At 45.6% G+C, this 23,463-nt stretch overlaps 2 protein-coding genes across 4 annotated transcripts in view; one reads left to right on the top strand and one right to left on the bottom strand.

Moving 5' to 3' along the window:
- Nucleotides 1–977: 977 nt before the first annotated feature.
- Nucleotides 978–20,187, bottom strand: LOC138736247 (ferroptosis suppressor protein 1-like). 3 transcript variants are annotated; one of them, XM_069885448.1, is made up of 10 exons: nucleotides 19,959–20,187; nucleotides 17,650–17,864; nucleotides 14,265–14,446; nucleotides 12,437–12,552; nucleotides 11,902–12,021; nucleotides 11,699–11,791; nucleotides 9,547–9,655; nucleotides 8,016–8,168; nucleotides 3,217–3,417; nucleotides 978–1,354 (listed from the first exon to the last, which is right to left on the bottom strand). In XM_069885448.1, exons 3-10 carry the CDS (start codon nucleotides 14,437–14,439, stop codon nucleotides 1,200–1,202), a joined length of 1,122 nt encoding a protein of 373 aa, XP_069741549.1. In that variant the 5' UTR covers nucleotides 14,440–14,446; nucleotides 17,650–17,864; nucleotides 19,959–20,187; the 3' UTR covers nucleotides 978–1,199. The 3 variants fall into 3 exon arrangements, with proteins under 3 accessions (XP_069741549.1, XP_069741548.1, XP_069741550.1); XM_069885447.1 differs by lacking the exon at nucleotides 17,650–17,864; XM_069885449.1 differs by lacking the exons at nucleotides 17,650–17,864; nucleotides 19,959–20,187 and having other exon boundaries at nucleotides 14,237–14,399.
- cdhr1a (cadherin-related family member 1a) overlaps nucleotides 18,943–23,463 on the top strand; it is a 123,730-nt gene continuing 119,209 nt past the window's right edge. Inside the window, exons 1-2 of the mRNA XM_069885439.1 lie at nucleotides 18,943–19,070; nucleotides 21,043–21,164. The gene's annotated coding sequence lies outside the window, so the exon portion shown is untranslated. The remainder of the gene's footprint in view (nucleotides 19,071–21,042; nucleotides 21,165–23,463) is intronic.

Below are 23,463 nucleotides of genomic sequence, written 5' to 3'. Positions count from 1 at the left end.
CCCTCCTGCACCTGGTGCGGTAACTCATGGGGCCACCCCTCCTGCACCTGGTGCGGTAACTCATGGGGCCACCCCTCCTGCACCTGGTGCGGTAACTCATGGGGCCACCCCTCCTGCACCTGGTGCGGTAACTCATGGGGCCACCCCTCCTGCACCTGGTGCGGTAACTCATGGGGCCACCCCTCCTGCACCTGGTGCGGTAACTCATGGGGCCACCCCTCCTGCACCTGGTGCGGTAACTCATGGGGCCACCCCTCCTGCACCTGGTGCAGTAATTCATGGGGCCACCCCTCCTGAACCTGGTGCGGTAACTCATGGTGCCACCCCTCCACCCCACCATGCCCCCATGAACCTCCTCCTGTACCAGACCATACAAAATCCTCAGTAATGTTTTTTTTGTACTAATGTTAATCGTGAATCACAAATACTAACTACCACAATATTGTAGCTAAAGCAGCTGAAAATTTGACAAAAGCAGTGACTTTAAAAACACCAGCAGTAACGAAAACAACAGCTTGTGCTTGTGGCGTGTGCAGATGAAACAACATGATTAGAAGTGTCATTGTACATGGGTAATAATGACACCTCTGACCGGAGAGCATTAGAAGATTCAAAACGTAAATTAGCACCGAGCTTGAGCCTTGTAGGTCTATTGATACATTTAAGATGGGCTGACAAAAAATGTTTTTGTTTAACTATAGGGATATTTTTTAAAAAAATAATACATTTCTTCTGGAACAAAGATTTTATAGACAGTCATTTTGGTATCTTTATGGAGGTCACTGTACAAAAAGGGGATAGAACAGGGGTAAAGGCCTGATGAGACTAATCTACCAGGTACCACCACAGACTCAGTGGTCCAAATTACCCCTCACAAATGGCTGAAACAATTCTATGACTAAAGGTAACCCCATCTCATTTTGATTAAAATGAATAATTAAAAATGTTCAACAAATATCCTTCGACATACAACACAATGCATTTCAAAATCTTATTTATTGGTTAATGTTTTCAAGTTTAATTGACAATAAACAAGGATTTGGTTTTTCTCCACAAAATACCACATTTTGGAATGGTTTTGCATAATTTTATGGCACGATTATGTTGCAATTAAGTATTTAGCAATTCGATGAAATCACAGACGAAAGGGAACTAAGGTGCAGCTGTGCATGGGAGAAAGGTGACGAAGAATTTGGGATTCATGAAGGTGCTGTCTGGCCCATTCCTTTCCAGCTTTTCCAAACCATCAGATCTTTACTTTTCAGCGGCACAACCACAAATTTTCCAATGTGGAATCCGAACAGCTGACCAATCCCATCATTCCGGCCCATTGACAATAGCATGCTGAGTGAACCTAGGAACAGAGAGAGGTACAAGAGGTGAAAGGGCCGCAACACAAAACCCTGAACCTCTGTCTCCATCCTCTCAGAAGCAGGGTAGATCAAGACAGACCCTTAAGAATTAGTTAACTTAGGAAGTGGTTAACTTATTAGTTTCCCGTCAGATCATTTGTCTGAGTGCCATGTAGCCCAGTGTTTCCTGTCACCTGGTTGGGTAGTCAGCAACTAAACTGGCTCCAGCAAGCTTGCCTGGTGCTAGACACCCTGTAGGATGAAAAACAAGACATGCCAAAGGGCGGATACACTCTCTCATGGGGTCAATGGTCATCTAGCAAACACGTGCCATGAGGCACAGAAAGGGAATCCCTTGCATTGAAGCTTGGCCTGGCCATTCACGACAGAACTTTCCCTAGCCACCTTGGATTGCACCATGCCGCTGGATCCAGGAGGAGATGTCGAGAGGGTGGATTTGGACCTATGCAACCCCTACACACCAAAATCGGTATTGTCTACACCTTTTGGGCTGGAACCAAATTCGTGCAGCGATTCACTGGCACCAAAACTTAGCACAGCCAACAACTTTCCTCATCTCAGTGAGGCCAAAGCTACTGCACACATCTGTGCATGCTCTGGGGCTAATGAATGAGTCACATCAATGCGATACTAAAGCAGCATCCCAAGGACATTGCTGAAAAATTCTCACGTGGCCATGCTGCCCATCAAGCCTGTGCTAGCTCTGAGCAATCCCATTCCCTACTCATTTTCTGCAACCAACTCCCGAGGAAGTAGAGGCCCTGATGTGCTTTGTTACGATGTCATTAGCATCTTGGGTTCAGGAAAGATCCTGCAAGATAGTGACTCCCAAAAACTTAAATTTGCTCACCCTCTCCACCTCTGATCCCCCAATGATCACTGGATTGTACAGCTCTGGTTTTTCCTTTTGATGACAAGAGTATGAGGTTGCTATGAGTGCACCATTTAGCCAAGTTTTCAATCTTCCTCCTGTATGCTGACTCATTGCCCCATTTTACACAACCCACTGCTGTGGTATCGTCCATGAATCTTGTGCAGGAATTAGAGTTTATTGGAGAGGGTTGAAAGTTGTCGAACAAAATTTGATATCAAGATAATGGATTCATCTGGCCAATTCCACTTTAAATGCAAAGGCTATTCAATCCTCTCACAATAGCTTGCATTCCAATCTTAAGGTATGCAGCGGAAAAGATGCATTGCCTCAATAAATCTTCTCCATCTTCAGGTAAGCTTTTGCTTCTGTCTACTACAGATCGTCCTCAATTTACGATGGTTCGACTTACGATTTTTCAAAGTTATGATGGCAGAATCTGTACTGTGAGTTTTGGCTAGGCAGTGATGTTCAGTGTCCCCCTATAGCCCTGTATTAGTCCTCACACTGATCCCGTTGCTCTTTTTCGAGAATGATTTTTTGACTTAAAATTGGAGTGCAGGAAAACAACCCCATCGTAAGTTGAGGGCTACATGTATCTCTCAGAGTGGCAAGGTAAGAGTAGTTACCTCCTTTTAAAAAAAGAACACTGTGTACCCATACCAACAGGCACAGGCATCGATAGCTAACTGAACCTCCAAAATATGTCCCAAGCCATCAACATTGCAGTTAGCACATTATTTCAGCGCCAGTGACTGGGGTTCAATTCTGGTGCTGCCTTTAAGGAGTCCTTTTTCCTGTGTCTGCATGGGTTTCCCAACACCAGGGGTTGTAGTTCAATTGGGTATAATTGGGGCAGCATGGGCTTGTAGTCTGAAAGGGCTTTCACCATGCTGTAAGTGTATGTCCAATAAATTCAGTTTCCTCACTAATATGCAAAATAATTTTGCTAAAGATCTCAGCGGGCCATACCTGGTTTGTAATGTTTCAGAGGCTTTTTGGTCAGACTTCTGACAATATTATCCACAGCAACATCCGCATGTAATCCAGCATGATAGGCCATTTTAGGCTCTTTGATATCAGCACAATCACCTATTGCATAAATATTTTCCATCCCACTGACTTGCAGATGCTCATTGACGAGTAATGCACCATTCTCAGCCACCCGATCATCTGTGGAAACAGATCACAAGTCACACTGTCATGTTTTTTTTTTCTAATTCTTTATTTATCGCACTATGAACCTCATCAACCAATATATTTACAGATGCATCTCTAAATATTCACAGTGACATTTTCTCTTTTTTCACCCATCCCTCCCTTCACCCCCCCTCCAAAAACAGTAAATATTGAATATATAAAATACAATAAAACAATATCTTTATACAAAAGGAATAGAAACAAAGAACACGTATCTGATTATTCATATTAAATCTGTTCGTATTTATCTTATTTTAGGTGGTGGTGGTCCGAGGCCTGCTCTTTCTGTTATGTTCCATATATGGTTCCCAGGTTTTTTCAAACATTAACTGTCTTTTAAATTATGTGTTTTCCAATGGGAGATACTTAAACTTGGTTAAATATTCCATTAATGTTTATAGTCATTTGGTCCAACGTGGCCATCTTTTATCTTTATTTTAACTTCTTTTCTGCCTCTTCACCACCTCCATCCTTTTTTTCCCATTACTGTTTTTTTTAAGTGTTCCTTTTTAATCTCAATATATGTCAATGCACTTAAGACATGAAATACCCCAACAATCCCCACAAGCAATAACCCTTTAACCCCAAATGAACCTCCCCTCCTTGGATTGCCCCTTGTCCCTTGACGGCAACCACAACTCCCTTTTCCATTCGGTTTGCGAACTTACTCGCAAGGGTCAACCGATTTCACAGTGACCGTCATCCTCCCACCCCCAGAGAACACTATTTTCCTATACATATAACAAAGCTCTCTCTTTTTTCCTTCTTCCCTTTCTCTTATCCATCTTTAAATCTTTATATTTATATATACACATTATCTTTACTATATTTTTATATATTTTCTTGTCACTCCTCCTCCTCCTCTCTTCTCCTGTCCTGCAAATGTTCAGCAAATTCTTGGGCTTTCTTTGGGTCCAAGAACAGTCTATTCTGTTCCCCAGAAATAAATACTATGAGTACTTCTGGATGCCTCAATATAAAGTTATACCCTTTCTTCCACAAGATTGTTTTCGCCGTGTTGAATTCCTTCCTCTTCTTTAAAAGTTCGAAGCTTATGTCCGTGTAAAAAAATATTTTTTGTCCCTTATATTCCAACGGCTTATTGTCTTCTCTAACCTTATTTCTTGCCTGCTCCAGTATATTTTGTCATATTTCTTAGGACACACATGTCAAACTCTGGCCCGCGGGCCAAATTTGGCCCGCGATATAATTATATTTGGCCCGCAAGATCATTTCAAAAATGTATTAGAGGTGGCCCGCCCTGCAGCGAGAGCCGATGCTGTTTTTGATAATGTCATCCCCACCATCCTCCCCCTTTATTGCACATCCTTCCCCATTGTAACACGAGAAATTGTAACACGAGAAGTCTGTCGATGTCATCAGCCCGCAAGCCAGTTGGAAGGCTCCCCGCACAGCCAGTCACTTCTCCCACCTGTCGAGCGGTGCGGCGGATGGGCGAGCACCTGTGATTTCCTGTCGGCGCGACGGACATGGCAGGCTGCGCACGGCCCCCAGGCAGCGCGAGCCCCGCACGACTGGCACCGGACGGCCCTTCCACAGCGTGAGCACACTTCACCCGATCGCCACGGCCTTCAGCACTTGCACCCGCGCGGACCCCAGGGATAGCTGGTTCGGCCCTGCACGTGAAGAGAGAGATGGTGGCTGTCCGCAAAGGCTGATCGGCAGTGCGCTGGGCCTGAGTGGGTGGGAGTGAGGAGTAATGGGCAGGGGAAGTTATAGTGGTGCGAGGGGCAGTTAGAGGGAGGGATGAGTAGAAGGAGGGGTGGATAGGGAAGAGGTAAAAGGGGAGGGGCAGGGTGAGTAGGGGAGGGATGATTAGAGGGTGAGAGACGGGTAGAGGGAGGAACAGGTTGAGGGGAGAGGCAGTAGAGAGGCGTGTATAGGATAGGGTGGGTAGAGGCAGAGCGAGTGGAGTGAGGGGTGAGTAGAGGTTGGGTAAAGGACTGGTCAGGTAGAGGGATGGTGGGTCGAGGGTGAATAGAGGCCAAGAGTCTGAGGAGTGAGCAGGAAATGCTGAGTCCTGATGCAGGCCAAAATGGACACAGCCTGTTAATGCTGACTACATCTCCACAGGGACCAAATGTTTTCCTCAGGTCAAGCAAAGGGTGAACTTGAGCTACCTACTCCTGACCGGTAACATTATCCTCCTAAAGTTATATCCTAAAGTTTAACATTACATATGTTGAAAGAAGAGAAAACATGCAGATGTTGTTGAAAATTTTCAATAAATATTTAGTTCGGCCCTCGACTTAGTCCAAGTTTTTAATTTTGGCCCTCCGTGAATTTGAGTTTGACACCCCTGTCTTAGGAGTTTTACCACTATGGATCTCTGTTTTTGATGTGGTGGCGGTTTCGGTACTAGCGCTCAATGTGCCCTTTCGATTTCTATTTCTTCATGTGAATCTGTCGTTCCCAGCACCCTTTGCCTTCTTTCAGGCCCACTATTTTTATGTTGTTTCGCCTACTGTAGTTTTCCAATATGTCAATTTTTTGTGACGATAAATTTTGTGTCTCCAAATTTTTTTTGCTCTCTTCCAACTTGCCTCAAATCATTTATCTCCAATTCTACAGCAGCTTATTGTTCCTCCACATTTTCTACTCTTTTCCCTATTTCAGTCATGACCAACTCTAAGCTTTGCATTCTGTCTTCAGCTCTTATTTTTCTTTTGATTGAACTAATTTCTAATAATAGCCATTCTTTTAATGACCTCATTTGTTCTTCGAAAAAGGCTTCATCTGAATTTTGTCCTTCTATTTTACCTTCTTTCCTTTGAAATTCTTAGTCGTCTTCCTCCTCTTCTTCTGTGTCTGTATCTATGTCTGTGTCATCTTCTCTGCATCTTTGTATCTTCATCCTTCTCTAGTGAGCCGCCGACCCGCCGCGGGGCCGACCCGCAACCCGCTGCCAGTCACTCCGTTGCCATTCACCCTCTTCCAGCCCTTCATTTTCTTTCTCACCACTCTTCTTTTCTTCTTTCTAGCTTTCTTCCCCCAGCCGAACACCCCGATACTGGGCGTCTCTCAGCTGGCTGCTCCACAGCTGAATCCCCCTCCCGCCGGCATTAACCTTTTTTTACTTGCACACTGCCCATGCGCAATTTCACGCATGCGCAATTGTGCACCTCCTCTTGGCTCTGAGAGCCATTTTTGAAATCTGCTGGTTAGGAGGACACCACTCCTCTGGAGACTCACCAACATCAGAGATCGGCCGCTCCTCTCCACGGTGGTTCTCTGCTCTGACTTGCATATCAGGCCTTCTTCCTTCTTCTCCAGTGATTTTTCTTCTCTTTTCTCTGTTATTCTTATTTTTTCTCTTTTGGGTGCCATCTTCTGTCTCTTCTCTGTAACTTCATCTTTCTCTTCCTGTATTTTATGTTTATTGAGCTCTGTTTTTTCACACTTTTTCTTTTCTCTGGAGAGGGCTGGTTCCACCCGACCAGCCACTACTCCATCACGTGACTTCCCCTCAGTCACACTGTCATGTTGATTTTGGGGAAATGGCCAGGTCTCGTAGATCAGACAAAAATCAATAAAAGGGAGGAAAAAATACCCTGTATACCCATGTAATAGTTAATACCATGTAAAAGTCAATCCCCCTATTTTTGCCCCAACCATGGACTCTCACCCAGGCCATGTCCACCCACCCACCAGAGCTCCAGATGCCCCAACCACAAACTCTTGCCTCGTCTCCAGCCATTTACCAGAGCTCCAGATACCTCAAACAATGAAGGTACATGCCGCAGTCTAAAGTATTAAATTTTACCCTAAAAATTGGTCCACAAAAATTAGACTATTACACGCGTTTCTACAGTACTTTTAGCTATGGCGAGAGAGGAAAGACCCAAAAGGTAAAAGACAAAAAGGTGGTTTCTAACTGGTGAACATTGTTCAAAGGATGGAGAGATCCCCTGATTCAAATAAACTGAAGGAAGCAGCAAACACCCATCCAATCACATCCTGATCTGCATCAATTATCATTGTCAAAGGACACCACTTGAACAAACTGATAAAATCCATGCACTCCAGTTGAATAGTTCCAATTTTCATAAACTACTGTCGAATGCAGTAGGATAACAAAAAGTTATGAATCAGTCATAATACCAGGGCAGCATGGTTAGCGTAGCAGTCAGCACAATGTTGTTACAGTGCCAGCAATCCAAATTCAGATCATGCACTGTCTTTAAGCAGTTTGTGCATTCACCCTGTGTAGCATGGGTTTCCTCTGGGTATTCTGGTTTCCTCCCACCAACATCCTTCAAAACGAATGAACATTGTAGGTGAATTAGGTGCAATTGGGCAGCACAGACTCATGGACCAGAAGGGACTGTTACCATGTTGCATGTATAAACATAACATTTAAAAAAAAATGTAATGCAAAAATTTTAAACTCAGCAGGTCAGGCAGCATCTGTGGAGGCAAAGGGATAGTTGACGTTTCAGGTCAAGAGCCTGCATCAGGACTTGAGTTTCAAGGGGAGATAGTGTAAAGAAGTGAGGGGGAAGGAGAAAAGAAAGTATAGTCCACCAGAATGAAGAGAGAATTAAACTTACAAAAAGCCTTTGAGTACGCTGAAGAGTTGATCTTTATTCCAGTACAGCAGATGACCATGTCTGCAATGATTTCCATACCCTTGTCTGTCAATATTTTCATATCAGGGTTTATTTCATTCATCACCAAGTCATTCAAGTTGGTGACTTTCTGCCCTAGTGGAAAACAGCAGAGAGGCAAGAGTTCACGTTCTTCTCAATGCACAACTGCAATCAAATAGAAATGTCAAGGGATGGCCTTGCTGCCTGCGTGAAGTTAGCAGGGTGTCCTCAAGACACATGGGGGTTTCCTCCAGATTCCACTCCCATCCCAGAGATGTGCTCATCAATGGGCTTAAGCGGCTGCTGCAAAATGCTCTCATGAGAGTATTAGTGATGGGAATGAAAAAAAAGAATTAACGTAGGACTACTCGTTGGTGCTCTGTATGGACTCGTGAACAGTGATTCTCAACCTATTTTTTCCTCCACTCATATACCACCTTAAGCAATCTCTTACTAACCACAGAGCACCTCTGGCATAGGAGACATGCAAGTGGAAAGAAAGGTTGAGAACCACTGCAATAGGCAAAAGGGTCATTCTCTGTGCTCCTCAACAGAATTCTCAGCTTAGCCACTGGGGGGATCAGGACTTGTAAGCTCACTGATTTGCAGAACGAACAGCTCCAGCAATCAGAGTTCCCTCCTGACCTCCAATGTGAAATGTGTGGAGTCACACGGTTTCTGCTGGATGCTCCAGTTACTGCTGCATCCTAGAAGTGCCGTAGGTTCAGTGGCCACTAAAAATTGTTCCTTGTGTAGGTGGATGGTAGGAGATTCAGGAAGCATTGATTGATGTGAGAGGGAAAGGAATACAAAGGGAAAGTGGATTTTTCCTGGAGCTGGCATACACTCAATGTGCTGAACGGACTCCTACTATGTTGTAAAAAAGTGGGAAATCTTTATATGTTCATACAAGTGAAGTTTGTTCAGTGTTTGTACAGTGAAGCAGTTTTCTCTTTTTAAACTATTCTTAATGCCAGTGTATGTGTAGGCATTGCAAGAGTCAGTCTCAAGCAAATGGAAAATACACTTATCCACCATCTACCAATCTTCATAGGTGTTGGATACTAGGGACTTTACTGTTATAACAAAAAAGGCAACCAGAGTCAGATTCCAGTCTGGACCAGTTCAGAGATGCCTCCTGCAGAAAGGCTGTTAAAACCTGCATTTGTTGCAGGTGATGAACAGGCACATCTCCAAACAAGAAACTCCAGCTTCCCATGCAACACTCAAATGATGGAATTGCATGGATGCACAAAGTGTGATTTGGAACTGAAAATCTTGGCCAAATTTTTGATGAGGAATAATTATGCTGACATCCAACCCCAAATACAAATGATTTTTGTTTGCATAGATTAAAATAATGATGACTTTACAAAAGTTAGCAAGCCACTGAAGGAACAGTAAAATCACCCCCTCCTCAAAATAAAGGCACTGGCCAATGAAATTGCTTCACCCTTCCAATTTTGTTTTGCTGTATCTTTTGCTAATGTACCTAACTGCAGCTGAACCCCTTTCTGCAACAGGATTTCTTTCAACCCTTGCCTGACACTTGGCAAGAGCTGATCATCAGCCAGAGGAATCTTGGAATGAATTAAGGTCACCTAAAAAAAAAGAGAAATTATTAGTATTGTGGAGGGCAGGGGGGAAAACGCATGAAAATAGGGACAGGAATATGACTTCTCACTGAAGTGCATACATTAAACATATTCACAAGTTTTTCCACTCAATCTACAACCCACTGCAAAATCAACATCCTCATCACAACTCACCCTTCCACACAATTTTGGCAACCTTGCATTTTGTTCCATCCTCCAGCTCATGTACAAATAGAAAACAAATGAGAGCCAATTGCGATCCCCCCCCCAGGCACTCCATTAGTTTCATCCTTCCAGTTGTAGATGATCCATTTATTCCATCTCAATTTTCTCAATTCAAAGCAACATGCTTTGAATTCATCCTTACAAACTTCCTTCAATTATCTAATATATATTTGTGCATGTTTGTTTGTCTGTCCTCCATGCAAATCAATATGGAGTACTCTAGAAATGTCCAAGGAGGTTCAGTAGGGGTAACATTTGATGCTGAATGTCATGACCACATTGATTATCCTTTTAGGTCATATGAAGTTCAAAATAAAATTAAACTTGCACCAGGATCACCTCAATTAGTTACAGGGCTGTGCATCAATGTGCATTCAGAATAAAAACAAGTGGCCAAAACCAGTTCAATATGGGCCCCAAAAAGCAAAGCAACATTGGCAGAAGCTCTTCACAAGCCTGTAGAGTTAGACAAAGGAGAAAGCAGAGCAACAGCCATCTTGGCTCACTGTTGATGCTTCCAGACATGCAAGGAGCAGGCAGCAGGAAACCGAACAGCAGAGATATGCCTGTCTCAGTGCTTGGGCCTCCAGACAGGTAAGGGGCAGTTTATGCAGATTACCATGATGTTTTTTGGATATTCTGTTTCAACCATGTAGTCAACAACTGAGTGTTATTTCCCAGGCAACGCCGGGTATCCTGCTAGTAATAATAAATTCATCATATACATTGACAGCATGGAAATTCTTGCTGCAGCTGAATGAGTATTTGTAAAAAAAACTTAATTGAATTAAAGACAATAAATACAAAATCGATGGATGATAAATATTCACAGCAATCCTTGTGCAAAAAGTAGTGCAGTCTTTTTCTGCTGTCAGAGCAGGCCATCCATCATTGGTGTAATGAGGGGAGATTGGAGAGTCTGATCACTGTTGGAAAGAAACTGTTGTTGAACTTGGAGGTGCTGGTTTTCCAGATTCTGTACCTTCTGCCTGAAGGTAGCAAAGAAAAGAGATTTCAAGCAGGGTGGTGGGAGGTGGAGGGAGTTGGGTCCTTTAGGACATTGGCTGCCTTCTTGATGCAGTGCCTCACAGATGTCAGCAATGGATGGAAGGTCAGAGTCTGTGATGGAGCTGCCTTGGTTTGTTGCTTTCTGCGTTCCTGGGCATTGGAATTACAAAACCAGGCTGTAATGCCTGTAACTCAGGATACTTTCCGCAGTGCACCTGTAGAAGTTTGATGGAATATTTGACAGCAGGCAAAATCTCCTCAAGTCTTGTTAAAAAGGCATGCATTCTTCACAATTGCCTCAAATGTGCTGGCTCCAGGAGAAGTCTTCTGAAATATCAATTTTCAGGAACTTGAAGGTTCTGACCACACACTTGCACACATGTCAATGCACGAGGCAATAACCCTAACCCTAAATTTAGGCATTAAAGTATAAAGATGGATACAACAGATCAAGCAGGAAGGGTAGGTGCTCCATGAGAACAGGTCATGCTTGACCCAGCAATGGAAAGGAGATTTTTCTTTTGTTTAACTTCCTCTTCCAACCCCAAGATTCTACCACTCAGAAAAGCTAGACACAATTCAAAACAGCCAATGTACATACCAACCCACATATCTTTGGGACAAGGGAAGAAATCAGAATACCCAAAAGAAACCCACATGATGACAAGGAGAATATACAAACTCAAAAAAAAAACTGCATTGAGTAGAGGGTGAAAGGAGAATTTCTGGAGTGACAAGGCAACAACTTGACTGACTGCACCACTGTTAACCTCCCACCACCCACCATCTTGTATCCAGACTGACAACGCGACATGCCTCTTTGTCCGGAAATTCAGTTTTGACCTCTGCTGCCATTTCCACACCAGCTGATCCACCTCCAACCACAACAATTCTTGGAGCTGACTGAACCTGTGAACAGACAAAAAAAATTTGAAGAAAAAAAATTATTTATTTATTTATTTTACAAGTACCAACAGATTATAAAACTAAATTGGATTCAGTCTGCAACACAACAATACCTGTTTAACAAGATCTTCATACATCTGGATGGCATTCTGCATTTCAACTGGTTTATTGAATTTTCCAGGGAATGGGCCAGAGCTGCCAGTTCCCAAAATGAGGTGAGAATAATGCACAACCTTCAAAACAGAACAACCAGTTAAAATTGTGTTCTTGCATATTGAGTTAAGAGTTTTGTTGAGGTTACAGAGATAGTGAGGGGTGTAGGGGTCCGGAGAGGGTCACAGGGAGGGGTGTAGGGGACCGGGGGGGGGTCACAGAGACAGGGAGGGGTGTAGGGGACCAGGTGGGGGGGGTCACAGAGACAGGGAGGGGTGTAGGGGACCAGAGGAGGGGGGTCACAAGAGACAGGGAGGGGTGTAGGGGACCAGAGTGGGGGGGGTCACAGAGACAGGGAGGGGTGTAGGGGACCAGAGTGGGGGTGGTCACAGAGACAGGGAGGGGTGTAGGGGACCAGAGGGGGGTCACAGAGACAGGGAGGGATGTAGGGGACCAGAGGAATTCTAAAGCATTCAATTTATCCCATTTGCCTACCTCCCCGCTCTCCAAAATGACTGCTTGGTTTTCCAAATCAATATCAATGACATTGCCTTGCTTGAAGTTCTCTGCAAATGTCTCTTTGAATGAAATAAATGTTTTCTTTGCAAATCCTAATAAAATAAAAAAGTAAAACTAAAAAAAAAATTCTATTTTGAAAACCTGGCTACATTTCTAGTTATCAGACAGTCAAAAAATCTCAACAATGGTCGCATTTTACAAGAAAAAGCATCAGCTGGGATAATGGCTCAGATCAGCCAGTGCAACACTGTTACAGAATTAGCAACCCAGGTTCAAATCCAGCGCTGTCCATAAGGAGTTTGTACGTTCTCCCTGCATCTGCATGGGTTGCTTCTGGGTGCTCAGTTTCCTCCACCATTCAAAAACAAACCAGGGTTATCTGTCATTGGGCAGTACAGGCCTGTGGGCCAAAAGGGCCTGTTACCGTGCTGCATGTCTAAGCTGAAAATGTAATTTAAAATTCTCAATCTTTTCTCAGCTATGGTCCCCTCAGGTCTCTGCTCAAAGTATATTAGGACCCCTTCCCTGTGAAGCAGTAAAGTTTCTTCCATATTTCTACCCTGAATATGTTGGACCCCCTAATTATCGGTTTCAATCACAGCCCCCCCCTTTAAATGTGCTGTTCTCTCCTCTCCCCTCTCCTTCCCCCCCGCCCCCCCCCCCCCCCCACCACACACACCCACACGATCTGTACAGTCCCTGTTAAGAACAGCTGCTTTAATTTCTGGACTGTGTGAGGTTTAGAATTCTTTTCATCAGAAGGTTGTGGATGTTTTATTGGTGGTTACGTTTACCGATGTGACCAATAGATTTTTAGGTTACTAACATCAAATGACATGCAAAGTGCTCTGATCTCTTATAAGATTGCAAGTTGCCAATTCTACTTGGTCCACCAAGTTGGGAGACTAATAAAACAGAGCTTCAACCAAGGGTTTTGGTTTAAGATTCTCCCATCTTCAGACTTTGAGCTCATACTTGCAATGCCAATGGTTACAGAAAACTGCTCAGATAAAAAAACCTGAACATCACATTGTTATTTGTACCAAACCTTCAACAATAGATCCAAATCAGGCCAGCAGATTATTCAGACGACTTAAAGTGGGGAGAACTGAAAGGGCATTGGGAGAAAGTAATCACATATCCTCATGACAACTCTAGATCTGCAATGAAACTACAGTAAAAGTCCAGAAATCTGGACCACCTGACAACCCAGACTTCTCAAAAACTCAAACATCTTAAATTTAATGGGCTTTTGTGTGTATGCGTAAGCGCCCCCAGATGCAGAAATGAACAAATAAATATTGATTTAGCTTTTTTGTATTTTATATGAAAAAATGTTTTGTTAATAAACTATCAAAATTTAACTGTTCACCTCTTCTTTATTCTCCTTAAATGTGAATTTTAAAGGTACCACCCAAGAATCCAGAAAATCCAAACCCACCCAATCCCCGAGCAGTTGGAATTTTAGGACTTTTATTTACATTAAAATGTCTTCCAACTTCATAAAACTAACAACCGTCCTGCAGTTCCTTCCAGATGATTGGGTGGGAGAGCACACTCAATCTTCAGAGTTCATCCCTTCAGAGTTAATAAAACACTATCAATACCCTTCTCCCAAAATTACTGCTTCAAAGTTGCAGTACAATTTAATGCAACAAGGATGACTTTCTTTTGTAAAAAGAAAACCTCAGGAGAAGCATTATTTTCACACATTCGCCATTGCGGGGCAGTTATGGGAGAGAGAAAGGAACGAAAAGCAACACATGGAATTCAGACCCATAATCAACTCTTCCCATAACCGCACCACTTTCCACTGATGCTCGGAGGGCTCCAGGATTGTGATGCAATGCATCTTTTACGTCGATCAACGTGAACGGAATCGCGCAGGATTTCAGCTGGCTTCCTGCTGCAATCCCTCCAAAACCTCCACCGACCACCACAACGTGGACCCCCTCATCCACGGACACTGCCCCTCCCATATCGTTTCTGCAGGGGGAGGGTAAAAGAAAACATGGGAGTGGGGGTGAGTCTTTTAATGAATGTTACGAGAACACTGACATTAGTTGATCCTAACAATAGCAGACGCATTACTAAATGACTAGGACCAACAATTCCAATAGATTTGTAGTTAAGTACAAAAGTACAATATTTCAATCATGTATTCAAAGGGTACAGTAGCATAATAGTTAATTGGCTTGGGCAATTGATCTGGCAGAAACCAAATTTCCACCAACTCCAGACCCAAAGCAACAATTCTTTTTGAAATCCATTTTTTGGGGGAGAATTCAGAATGGATATTAAATATTGGTCTGGCCAGTGGCATTCTCAGTCAACGAAAAACACATAGGGAAAAGGGATACCATGGTTTATATCGATCCTTCACACATCAGGGTACACACTCACACTATTAGAGAAGTGAATCCTCAACTTGTTCATTGGAAGACCACATTTAGAATATATCATCATGAAAACTTCACAAAATCCATCATTTTATGGCAGCATCTCAGTGTAGATATTTATATAAATCACTTTAAAAATTAAATAAAAATAGTGCAAGAAAAAGACACAGTACGGCAGTGTTCTAGGTCACTGTTCATTCAGGAAACTGATGGCAGTGAAGAAGCTGTCCTTATGCCGCTGATTGCTCTGGTATCTTTTTCCTGATGGTAGCAGAGTGAAGAGGATGTGGCCTGGGTGCTGGGGGTCTTTGAGGATAGAGGTTGTGTTTTTTAATAAATATATATATATATAAATAAATAAAGACACCATCTCTTATAGAGTTTCTCCAAGGAGTGAATACAGTAGCCGTGATGTCACAGGCTGAGTTAACAACCCTCTGGAGCTTTTTCTTGTCCTGAGCGTAGGCACCTCTGTACAAGTGTCCGTGCACACCCCGACTAGTTGGCTGGCACAGATTTCCAGTAGGTTGCCAGGTATGTCATCAGGGCCTGATGCCTTGCATCCTGAATGATGTTCTGATGTCAGCCTCCGAGGCAGATATCACAGGGTCCTCAGCCCTTGCAGGGATTCTCAAATGCATAGTTGAGTTCTCCTTCTTAAAGCAAGCATAGATGGTGTTCAGCTCATCAGGAAGTGAAGCATCACAGCCATTTATGGTTTTCAACCTCACTTTGTAGGATGTATTGGCCTGCAATTCCTGACAACTGGCGAGCATCTGTCTCTAGCTTCCTCCAGAATGGGGGCTTTGTTGCTGAGATAGCCATCTACAGGTTGTACCTGGACTTCTTGTCGAGGTCTGGATCACCAGCCTTACAAGCCTTTGCAACAGTGCAAATAAGTAACAGACACACCTCAAGGATACCAGCTTAGCCCACTGCTCTACTGTCTCTACACCCACAACTCAAATGACATCTTCAAATTTGCCGATGGCACCCATGGTTGTCAGCAGAATCACAGACAGCAATGAGGAAGCGTACAGGAGTGAGATAGATCAGCTCGTTGAGCCATGTCACAGCAACAACCTTAGACAATTCAACTTTAGCAAAACCAAGGAACTGATTGTGGACTTCAGGAAGGGAAACCAGGAGACTACAAACCAATCATCACTGAGGGGTCAGCAGTGAAGGAGGAAAAGAACTTCAAATTCCTGGGTGTCAACATCTCTAAAGATCTGGGATCATCATGTCAATGAAATCACAAAGAAGCCTCACTAGCAGCTATATTCTGTTAGGTGTTTGAGGAGATTCGGTACATCACCAAAGACTCTTGCAAATTTCTACAGGTATACCATAGAGAGCATTCTGACTGGTTGCATCACTCTCTGATATGGAGATCCAATGGACACATCAGGGAAAGGCTACAGAGGGTTGTAAACTCAGCCGGTGCCACCGTGGACATTAGTCTTCACTCTATTAAGGACTTCTTTGAGAAGCAGTGTCTCAAATCAAGAAAGCAACCTGTATCCTCAAGGAGCCTCACCACCAAGGCCTTGCCCTCTTCACTCTGCTACCGTCGGTGTAAAAGGTACAGGAGCCCGAAAACAAACACCCAACAGTACAAAAACAACTTCTTCCCCTCCGCCATCAGATTTCTAAATGGACAATGAACCACAGACATGACCTCTCTCTTCTTTTGTACTCATTTTTACATCACGAATTTACAGAAATGTAATTTATAAGCAATTTATTGTAATGCTGCACAACAACAACAAATTTCATGCCATGTGTTCTTGACAATAAATCAATTTCTGAATGTAACCACAAATACATTGTGCACCGGGAACTGACAGAGGAGAGTCCGCCAATGTCAGCAATGTCTTTAAGTGATTGTTTAAACTCAGAAATGCTAAAGTTCAATTTTGCACAGGGATTTGGGCCTGCTGGGATTAGTGTAGATAGACATCATGGTTGAGATGGGCCAATGGGATTAGTGTAGATCAGTATCACGGATGAGGTGGGCAGAGAGTGTCCATACAGCTCACTGACTCAATGGAAGAAACTTACTCTCCAGAAGCACTTTAAATATTGCATCTAAAGCAAATCACCCCTTTACCACTGGTATCCCAGTTAATTGGCTATGCAGCATCCTGGGATAGGAAGCTCTTTGTGCCATTTCCACTGGCCCACCCTTAACTGGGACACTAATTGCTTTTCCACTCCACAAACTCATCCCTGGGGATCAGAGTGTTCTACCTTCAACTGGAAACAGGTGACTTTCTGCTGTCTATTTTTCACTGTTTTTTTTTAAGCACCCTGGTGTCAGCAAACACCAGGGATATGAGTAGGGGTCGAGGCGTGAAATAATGTCCATATGAATGCCAGCGTTCAGACAGTGTTCCTTTTCGACTGGACCCTGTCCTAGTAAATTCCCAGTCAATTCCTGGGACAGGGTGCCAGTGGAACAGAGGCTAGTGTCTCCTGCAGGAGATTAGAGTTGTCAAAAATAGAAACATTAACTAGTTACAAGATTAGTTTTGAAGATAAACCATTGGGAACTATCAGCACATCACCAGAAAGTAGAGAAACCTGTCTTTATTCAATCACTTAAATTACATGAATGTTGCAGGAATGGTTCCGACCTTGGCTGCAGGCAAAATTCTGCTGTTCAGCCAAACAAATGTTTAGCAGACCCATTCTCCACAGGGTGACTTTTAAATGAGGTTGATTAAATCACAATTTTATGTTGGAAGCTTGGAACCATGATAAATCAACTCAAATTAATTACACCACCTTTAGCAGCTGGAAGAAATCCTCCAATTTTCAAGAGGTTGCATTTCAGATTGGGCCAGTGGTTTTTTCAGGGCTCAGTGCTGGGTCCACCATTCTTCATCATCTCATTGACTATTTGGACAAGGACATGGTTGGCAAGCTTGCCAATTGCATCCAAATTGCAGTTTGGAGGAAAGTGAGGAAGGTTGTCGGAGATGAAATCAGATCTGGATCCACTGGAGAAGTGGGCCAAGAGATAGTAGATAGAACTTAACTCAGGCAAGTGTGAGGTGTTGCATTTTGAGATGGTCAACTAGGCAGGACTTGCATTAAATGCAAGATACCTGCAAACATTGTACAACATGAGCCCCTTTTCCACTGGCATCCCAGTTAATTGGTTGTGTGTGTCCCAGGATAAGAAGCTCTTTGTGCCATTTCCACTGGGCCACCCTTAACCGGGACACAACTCATCCCCAGGGATCAGAGTGTTCTACCTTCAATTGGAAACAGGTGAATTTCTGCTGTTCCTTTGCACTAGTTTTATCAGCACGCCGACGTCAACTGATGCCAGGGATACGAGTAGGGTGTAAAACTCGAGGGCTTTAGTTTACAATGAGGGAGAAATTTAAAGGGGACCCAGGGGACAACTTTTCCTCCTTCAGAGGATGGTAGAACAACCTGCAAGAGGAACTGGTGGACTCAGGAATAATCACAACATTTTAACAGGTAAATGAATGGCAACAGTTCAAAGGGAATCAAACCAAACAGTACCAGCTCAGGGAAGCACAACCAACTTGAGGGGCTGAAGGGCCTGTTTCCATGTGCAGCCATTCCACCCAACCAGCTCATGCTATTGTACTAAGAATGATTAAACTGCAGCCTCTGGGTAGCCCTCCTGGGACCCAGGAGCAACCACTGGGTCAAAGGTTTTGAAAGCACCTTTCAAATTGCAGGAGGAATCTATCCATTAAATCACCAACCCAGCGATTTAAGGGCATCCCGCCCCCTGCGATGACGTGGTAAGTGATGCGTCACACGCTCACAGGAACTATTGGCAATCTGTCTCTCCCCCCACCGTCAATTGCCACCCTCTCAATCAGTCACCATTCTCTATCCCTTCTACAGAAGCCCCCTCTAACCCCCCCCCTCCACCTCCTTCCCATGGCAGCGTCCTCTCTCCCCCTGATCATGGCACCCCCTCTGGAAGCAACCTCTTCTCTTAACCCCCCCCATAGCGGGGTTTCAGCCAGGGGGTTTCCCTATGATGCAAGCGCTGATGTCACTAGAGTAATCAGGTCAGTCAGTTCCCCTTTCAAACCGCTGGAGCAGGACGCCCGGCTAAGTTTTACTGGGTTCCCTGACAACCTGTGACCCCGTTTTACATGTCACTGTTCCAGCGCCAGTGACCCGGGTTCGAATCCTGTGCAGTCTGCAAGGAGTTTGTGCGTGGGTTTCCTCCCAGCGTTCAAAACGTGGGGGGGGGGGGGGGGGGAAGAGAAGGAGAGAGCGACAGAGAGGGGTTGTCGGTCAGTTGGGAGAGATTGGCCGGAACCAGTTCTACCATGTTAGAAATGAAAAAGAACCCACTCTCCCTGTCTGGCATGGACACAATTGCAGGGTCCCGTGGCTGGGTACAGTAGTTACTGAGTTTGGTTCTCTCTCCACCCCCCCCCACCACCCCCACCACCCACCACCCCCACCACCCCACACCCCCACCACCCCACACCCCCACCACCCCACACCCCCACCACCCCACACCCCCACCACCCCACACCCCCACCACCCCACACCCCCACCACCCCACACCCCCACCACCCCACACCCCCACCACCCCACACCCCCACCACCCCACACCCCCACCCCCCCACACCCCCACCCCCCCACCCCCCCACCCCCCCACCCCCCCACCCCCCCACCACCCCACACCCCCACCACCCCACACCCCCACCACCCCACACCCCCACCACCCCACACCCCCACCACCCCACACCCCCACCACCCCACACCCCCACCACCCCACACCCCCACCACCCCACACCCCCACCACCCCACACCCCCACCACCCCACACCCCCACCACCCCACACCCCCACCACCCCACACCCCCACCACCCCACACCCCCACCACCCCACACCCCCACCACCCCACACCCCCACCACCCCACACCCCCACCACCCCACACCCCCACCACCCCACACCCCCACCACCCCACACCCCGCCACCCCACACCCCGCCACAAAGTATGTTGCGAATGAAAATAATCCGTGTTTAAGACTGCATTTCCAAAGCTGCTCGTTGTTTCCTTTTGTGCCGTGGAAGCCTGTACTCACCGTGCCGGACGGCAGCTCCCTCAGCCCCGCTCGCAACTCGTTTCCGCGCCGGCGGCTGCAGGACGAAGCCGGGCCCCCTGCCGCCTCTCGCCGTGGAGGAGACACAGCCCTGCTGCTGGCCCGGCCCGAAAGCCGAACTGGACCCTGACACGCGAAGGGAAAGCAGCCCCGGAGCCACGACCGCCCTGCGCTTCGCCAACCCCTCCTCCCGCCCCAAGGTACCGTCATCTGTCGAAACCCAGTCTCCCCCCCCCCCAGCCAGCGGCTGCGCTCACTTCCCCCCAGCCAGCGGCTGCGCTCACTTCAGCACTTCTTCTTCGAAGCCCGCTCATTATCGCTACAAATTGCCTTTAACCAAGACAGTCAGCGTCATTTATTCATCAGAAAATGCAGACACTGTGATTGAAGTTTAAAAAAACCCCCAGTGCTGAAGAAACTCGGGTGAAACCCGCTGAGTTCCTCCACCATGTATTCATCATTACGAGAAGTAGAGCCTCATTTAAGATCAGAGAGAACTGGCAAATAAGCTGGGGAAATGGATTGATGGGGGTGCTCTCAGAGACAGCATAAACATGATGGGCCAAATGGCTCTCTGCAGGCCTTTTTAATGGGGAATGTAAACACTGATTCTCCATCGCTGTACTTCCCTCCATAAAAGGTCCGAAGGCGGACAGACTGCTGGAATACGCTCCAGCTTCCATCCGCCTGGGTGGGTGGGGGGTCACTTAAAGGTGGAGTCAAAAACTACAAATGCTGGAGAAACTCAGCAGGTCAAACAGTGCCTTGATGTAGCAAAGGTGAAGATGCGTCACCAACGTTTCGGGCTTGAGCCCTTTATCAAGGGAAGGGGGGGGGGGGGTCACTCCACCCCCTCCGTTCAATGAATACCAATGAAAGCGCTTGCAAAGGGGAGGGCGCGATGACATGGTCGCTCATTGTGTTCAGATGCAGGGCAATAGTGACCGATTTGTCTCGAAAGGATCTTTTGAGTGATGGCTAAAGTTTCTTTGTTCTTTTGGGCGGGAGGGAATGTCTCTATTAATTTTTCATTTCCCACCACGCACGTTTGATGTCACAACGACAGGCAGCACGGACGGCACCACTCACCCCGCCTCCCTCAGCTCTGGAAGCCGGCTCCCAACTCTGCTCTCCGTAAAGGCAACGCTGGATCCGCCTTAGAGGCTGCCGCGAATTCAAGAGCTAAAGGTGTGCTAATCCTACAATGGAATTCAGGTGTTTCTGGGTGTGGAGAATGGGCACTGGTATGTCATGGGACTTAACTGGTGGACCTCAAGCAGGGATGTTTGTTTTCAGAGACCTTATGACTGAACCAAGAAAGGGAATAGGCTTATCTGAGAGATAGGGCCATTATTTTTTTTGTCACATCAAAAATGTATTATACATGACATATTTCAACCTTTGTCTGCCATAGGGCAGACAAAGAATCACTGCAAGCATAGCGTGCCGCCCCCAACAATAAGAAAAACAAAAGCAGAGAGTCCCTTCAGAGTCACTAAGTATCTGTAGATTTACTTCCAGTGCTTCTGCAAGGGAACCCTTCTTGCTCTCAGCATCCTTTCTGATACCTGGTTCCTATGAGCCAGTCTCCCAACAGTCCCACAACCTTCGACCACCAGTCATCTACAGCCTGCGTGGGTCCCTCAGCCACTGAGCTGTCTGCTGCTGTGGACACCGTCCTGGAGGGTCATCTCCCAGGCTTCTCCTTCACATTGAATTGTTGTGCTTTGGGACCCAGAAAGCTATTTGAAATCTGTGCAAGATGTAGCAGAAACAGAACATTTTGAGATGGTGGAGGCGGTAGATGTGTATTGTGTGAAGAAACACGTTCAACAAGCCCCAGGAGAGATGAGACTTGTATGCAGGGGAGTCTCAGTAGATGCATACACTTACCAGATTATATGACACACCCACAACCACTCCGAGATAAAGCTTTATAATCAAGTTACAATATGCAATGCCCAACACCCCTTGATATACTGCAGGCACAGCTCTTAACCACTCTAAACTAGACACACAATACACAGCTTCCAACCCTTAAGCACATACCTTACCGATGACTCTAGTATCATCCATGGTTCACAACCTGGAGTAGAGCTAGGGTTCATCCCAGAAGAGAAAAAAGTCAGATGGTTTACACATGGTGGGCTTGATAATGCCATCAGCTGGAGAGCCCAGCCCAGGTACTGATGAGGTAATTAAAGGGGCCAGTCACCAGGGCTGTGGATGGGGATTGACCTTGATTGGGGTGAGGTGACTTTCAACTCGGTTCCAGAGAGGCCACATGACCCTCCACACTAGAATGAGCAGACAAAAAAGTAATCCCCAGAGACTGATGAGATGTCACCCAGACTGGTACGGGAAGCAAGAGGGGAGATAGCTGAGCCCTGAGGGGGAGTTTTATATTTTCATTGGTCACTAGTAAAGTGTTAGAAAACTGGAGAGCAACAAATGTGGTTTATTTATTCAAGAAAATGGGAGGCAGGGATGAGCCACTATAGACAGATAATTACAGGACAAGGGTAGAGAATTTACTGGGGGGAGAGAAGAGGTGGAAGGTCTCATGAAATGGTGCAAGGGTAACAACCTGGTCTCAACGAGGCCAAGACAAAGTAGATGATCATGGACCAAGTGGATCAGGAATGATCACCCTCCACTACACATCTACAACTGTAGAGGAGGCAGTGGAGAGCACCATGCCCCTTGAAGTTCACTTAATTAGTGACTTATCATGGACACAGCATCTCCTCACTTGTCAGGAAGGTGCAATTGCGACTGCACTTCCTGAGAAGACTGAAGTGGGCAAGGCTACTGGCTACCATTATGTCAACCTTCTCCAGGAGCTCTCTCGAGAGAGAGAGCGTCCTGGCCGGCTGCATCACAATGTGCAGAGAAATGGAATGGAGGTCAATCTACAGGACCAGAAGAGTGGCAGAGAGGATCACTGGAGTCTCCCTCCGCTTCTCCACTCCCCCTCCCCTATCGACGTGATCTCCCAGGATCGTTGTCTAGATCATCGAGGACCCCTTCCACCCTGCGCACAGCATCTTTCAACTGCTCCTGTTGGGGAAGAGATAAAGGAGTATTAGAGACAGCACATCCAGGCTGAGGAACGGCTTCTTCCCCCGGGCAATGAGAATGCTGAATGACCAAATGTTAACCATCTGAGACTCTCATATTCATGAAACAATATTAATTTATAGAAATGAATACTTTGTCTTTCGTGTGTGTTGTTTGTCTGTGTGTGTGTTGCGTCTGGTTGTGTGCCTGTGTGTTTTGCATTGAGGACCGGAGAACTCTGTTTCGTTGGGTTTGATTTGTACCCCAAATGAGGCACATAATGCCATAGGTAAAATACTAAGCTAATCTGGTCCCAACCAAATTCAAACCTAAATATTTTATAGTAGGTTTCTATTACACCAGGGTCACATCGTACATTTCGTGCCCACCTACTCTCACCTATCAAGGTAAAAGATCCCAAGGAACT

This window comes from Narcine bancroftii, chromosome 6, assembly GCF_036971445.1.
Source record: "Narcine bancroftii isolate sNarBan1 chromosome 6, sNarBan1.hap1, whole genome shotgun sequence".
Taxonomy (NCBI): Eukaryota; Metazoa; Chordata; class Chondrichthyes; order Torpediniformes; family Narcinidae; genus Narcine; species Narcine bancroftii.
The sequence above is the reverse complement of the archived record's forward strand: the minus strand, read 5'-3'. Positions and strand labels throughout refer to the sequence as shown.

Coding starts and splice junctions, on each gene's coding strand:
- LOC138736247 (XM_069885448.1), bottom strand. CDS start 14,439: ATGGGAGGGGCAGTGTCCGTGGATGAGGGGGTCCACGTTGTGGTGGTC. Junction 12,553..14,264: donor CCGAGCATCAGTGGAAAGTG/GTGCGGTTATGG, acceptor TTATTTTATTAG/GATTTGCAAAGAAAACATTT. Junction 1,355..3,216: donor TCTGAAACATTACAAACCAG/GTATGGCCCGCT, acceptor CTCTGTTCCTAG/GTTCACTCAGCATGCTATTG.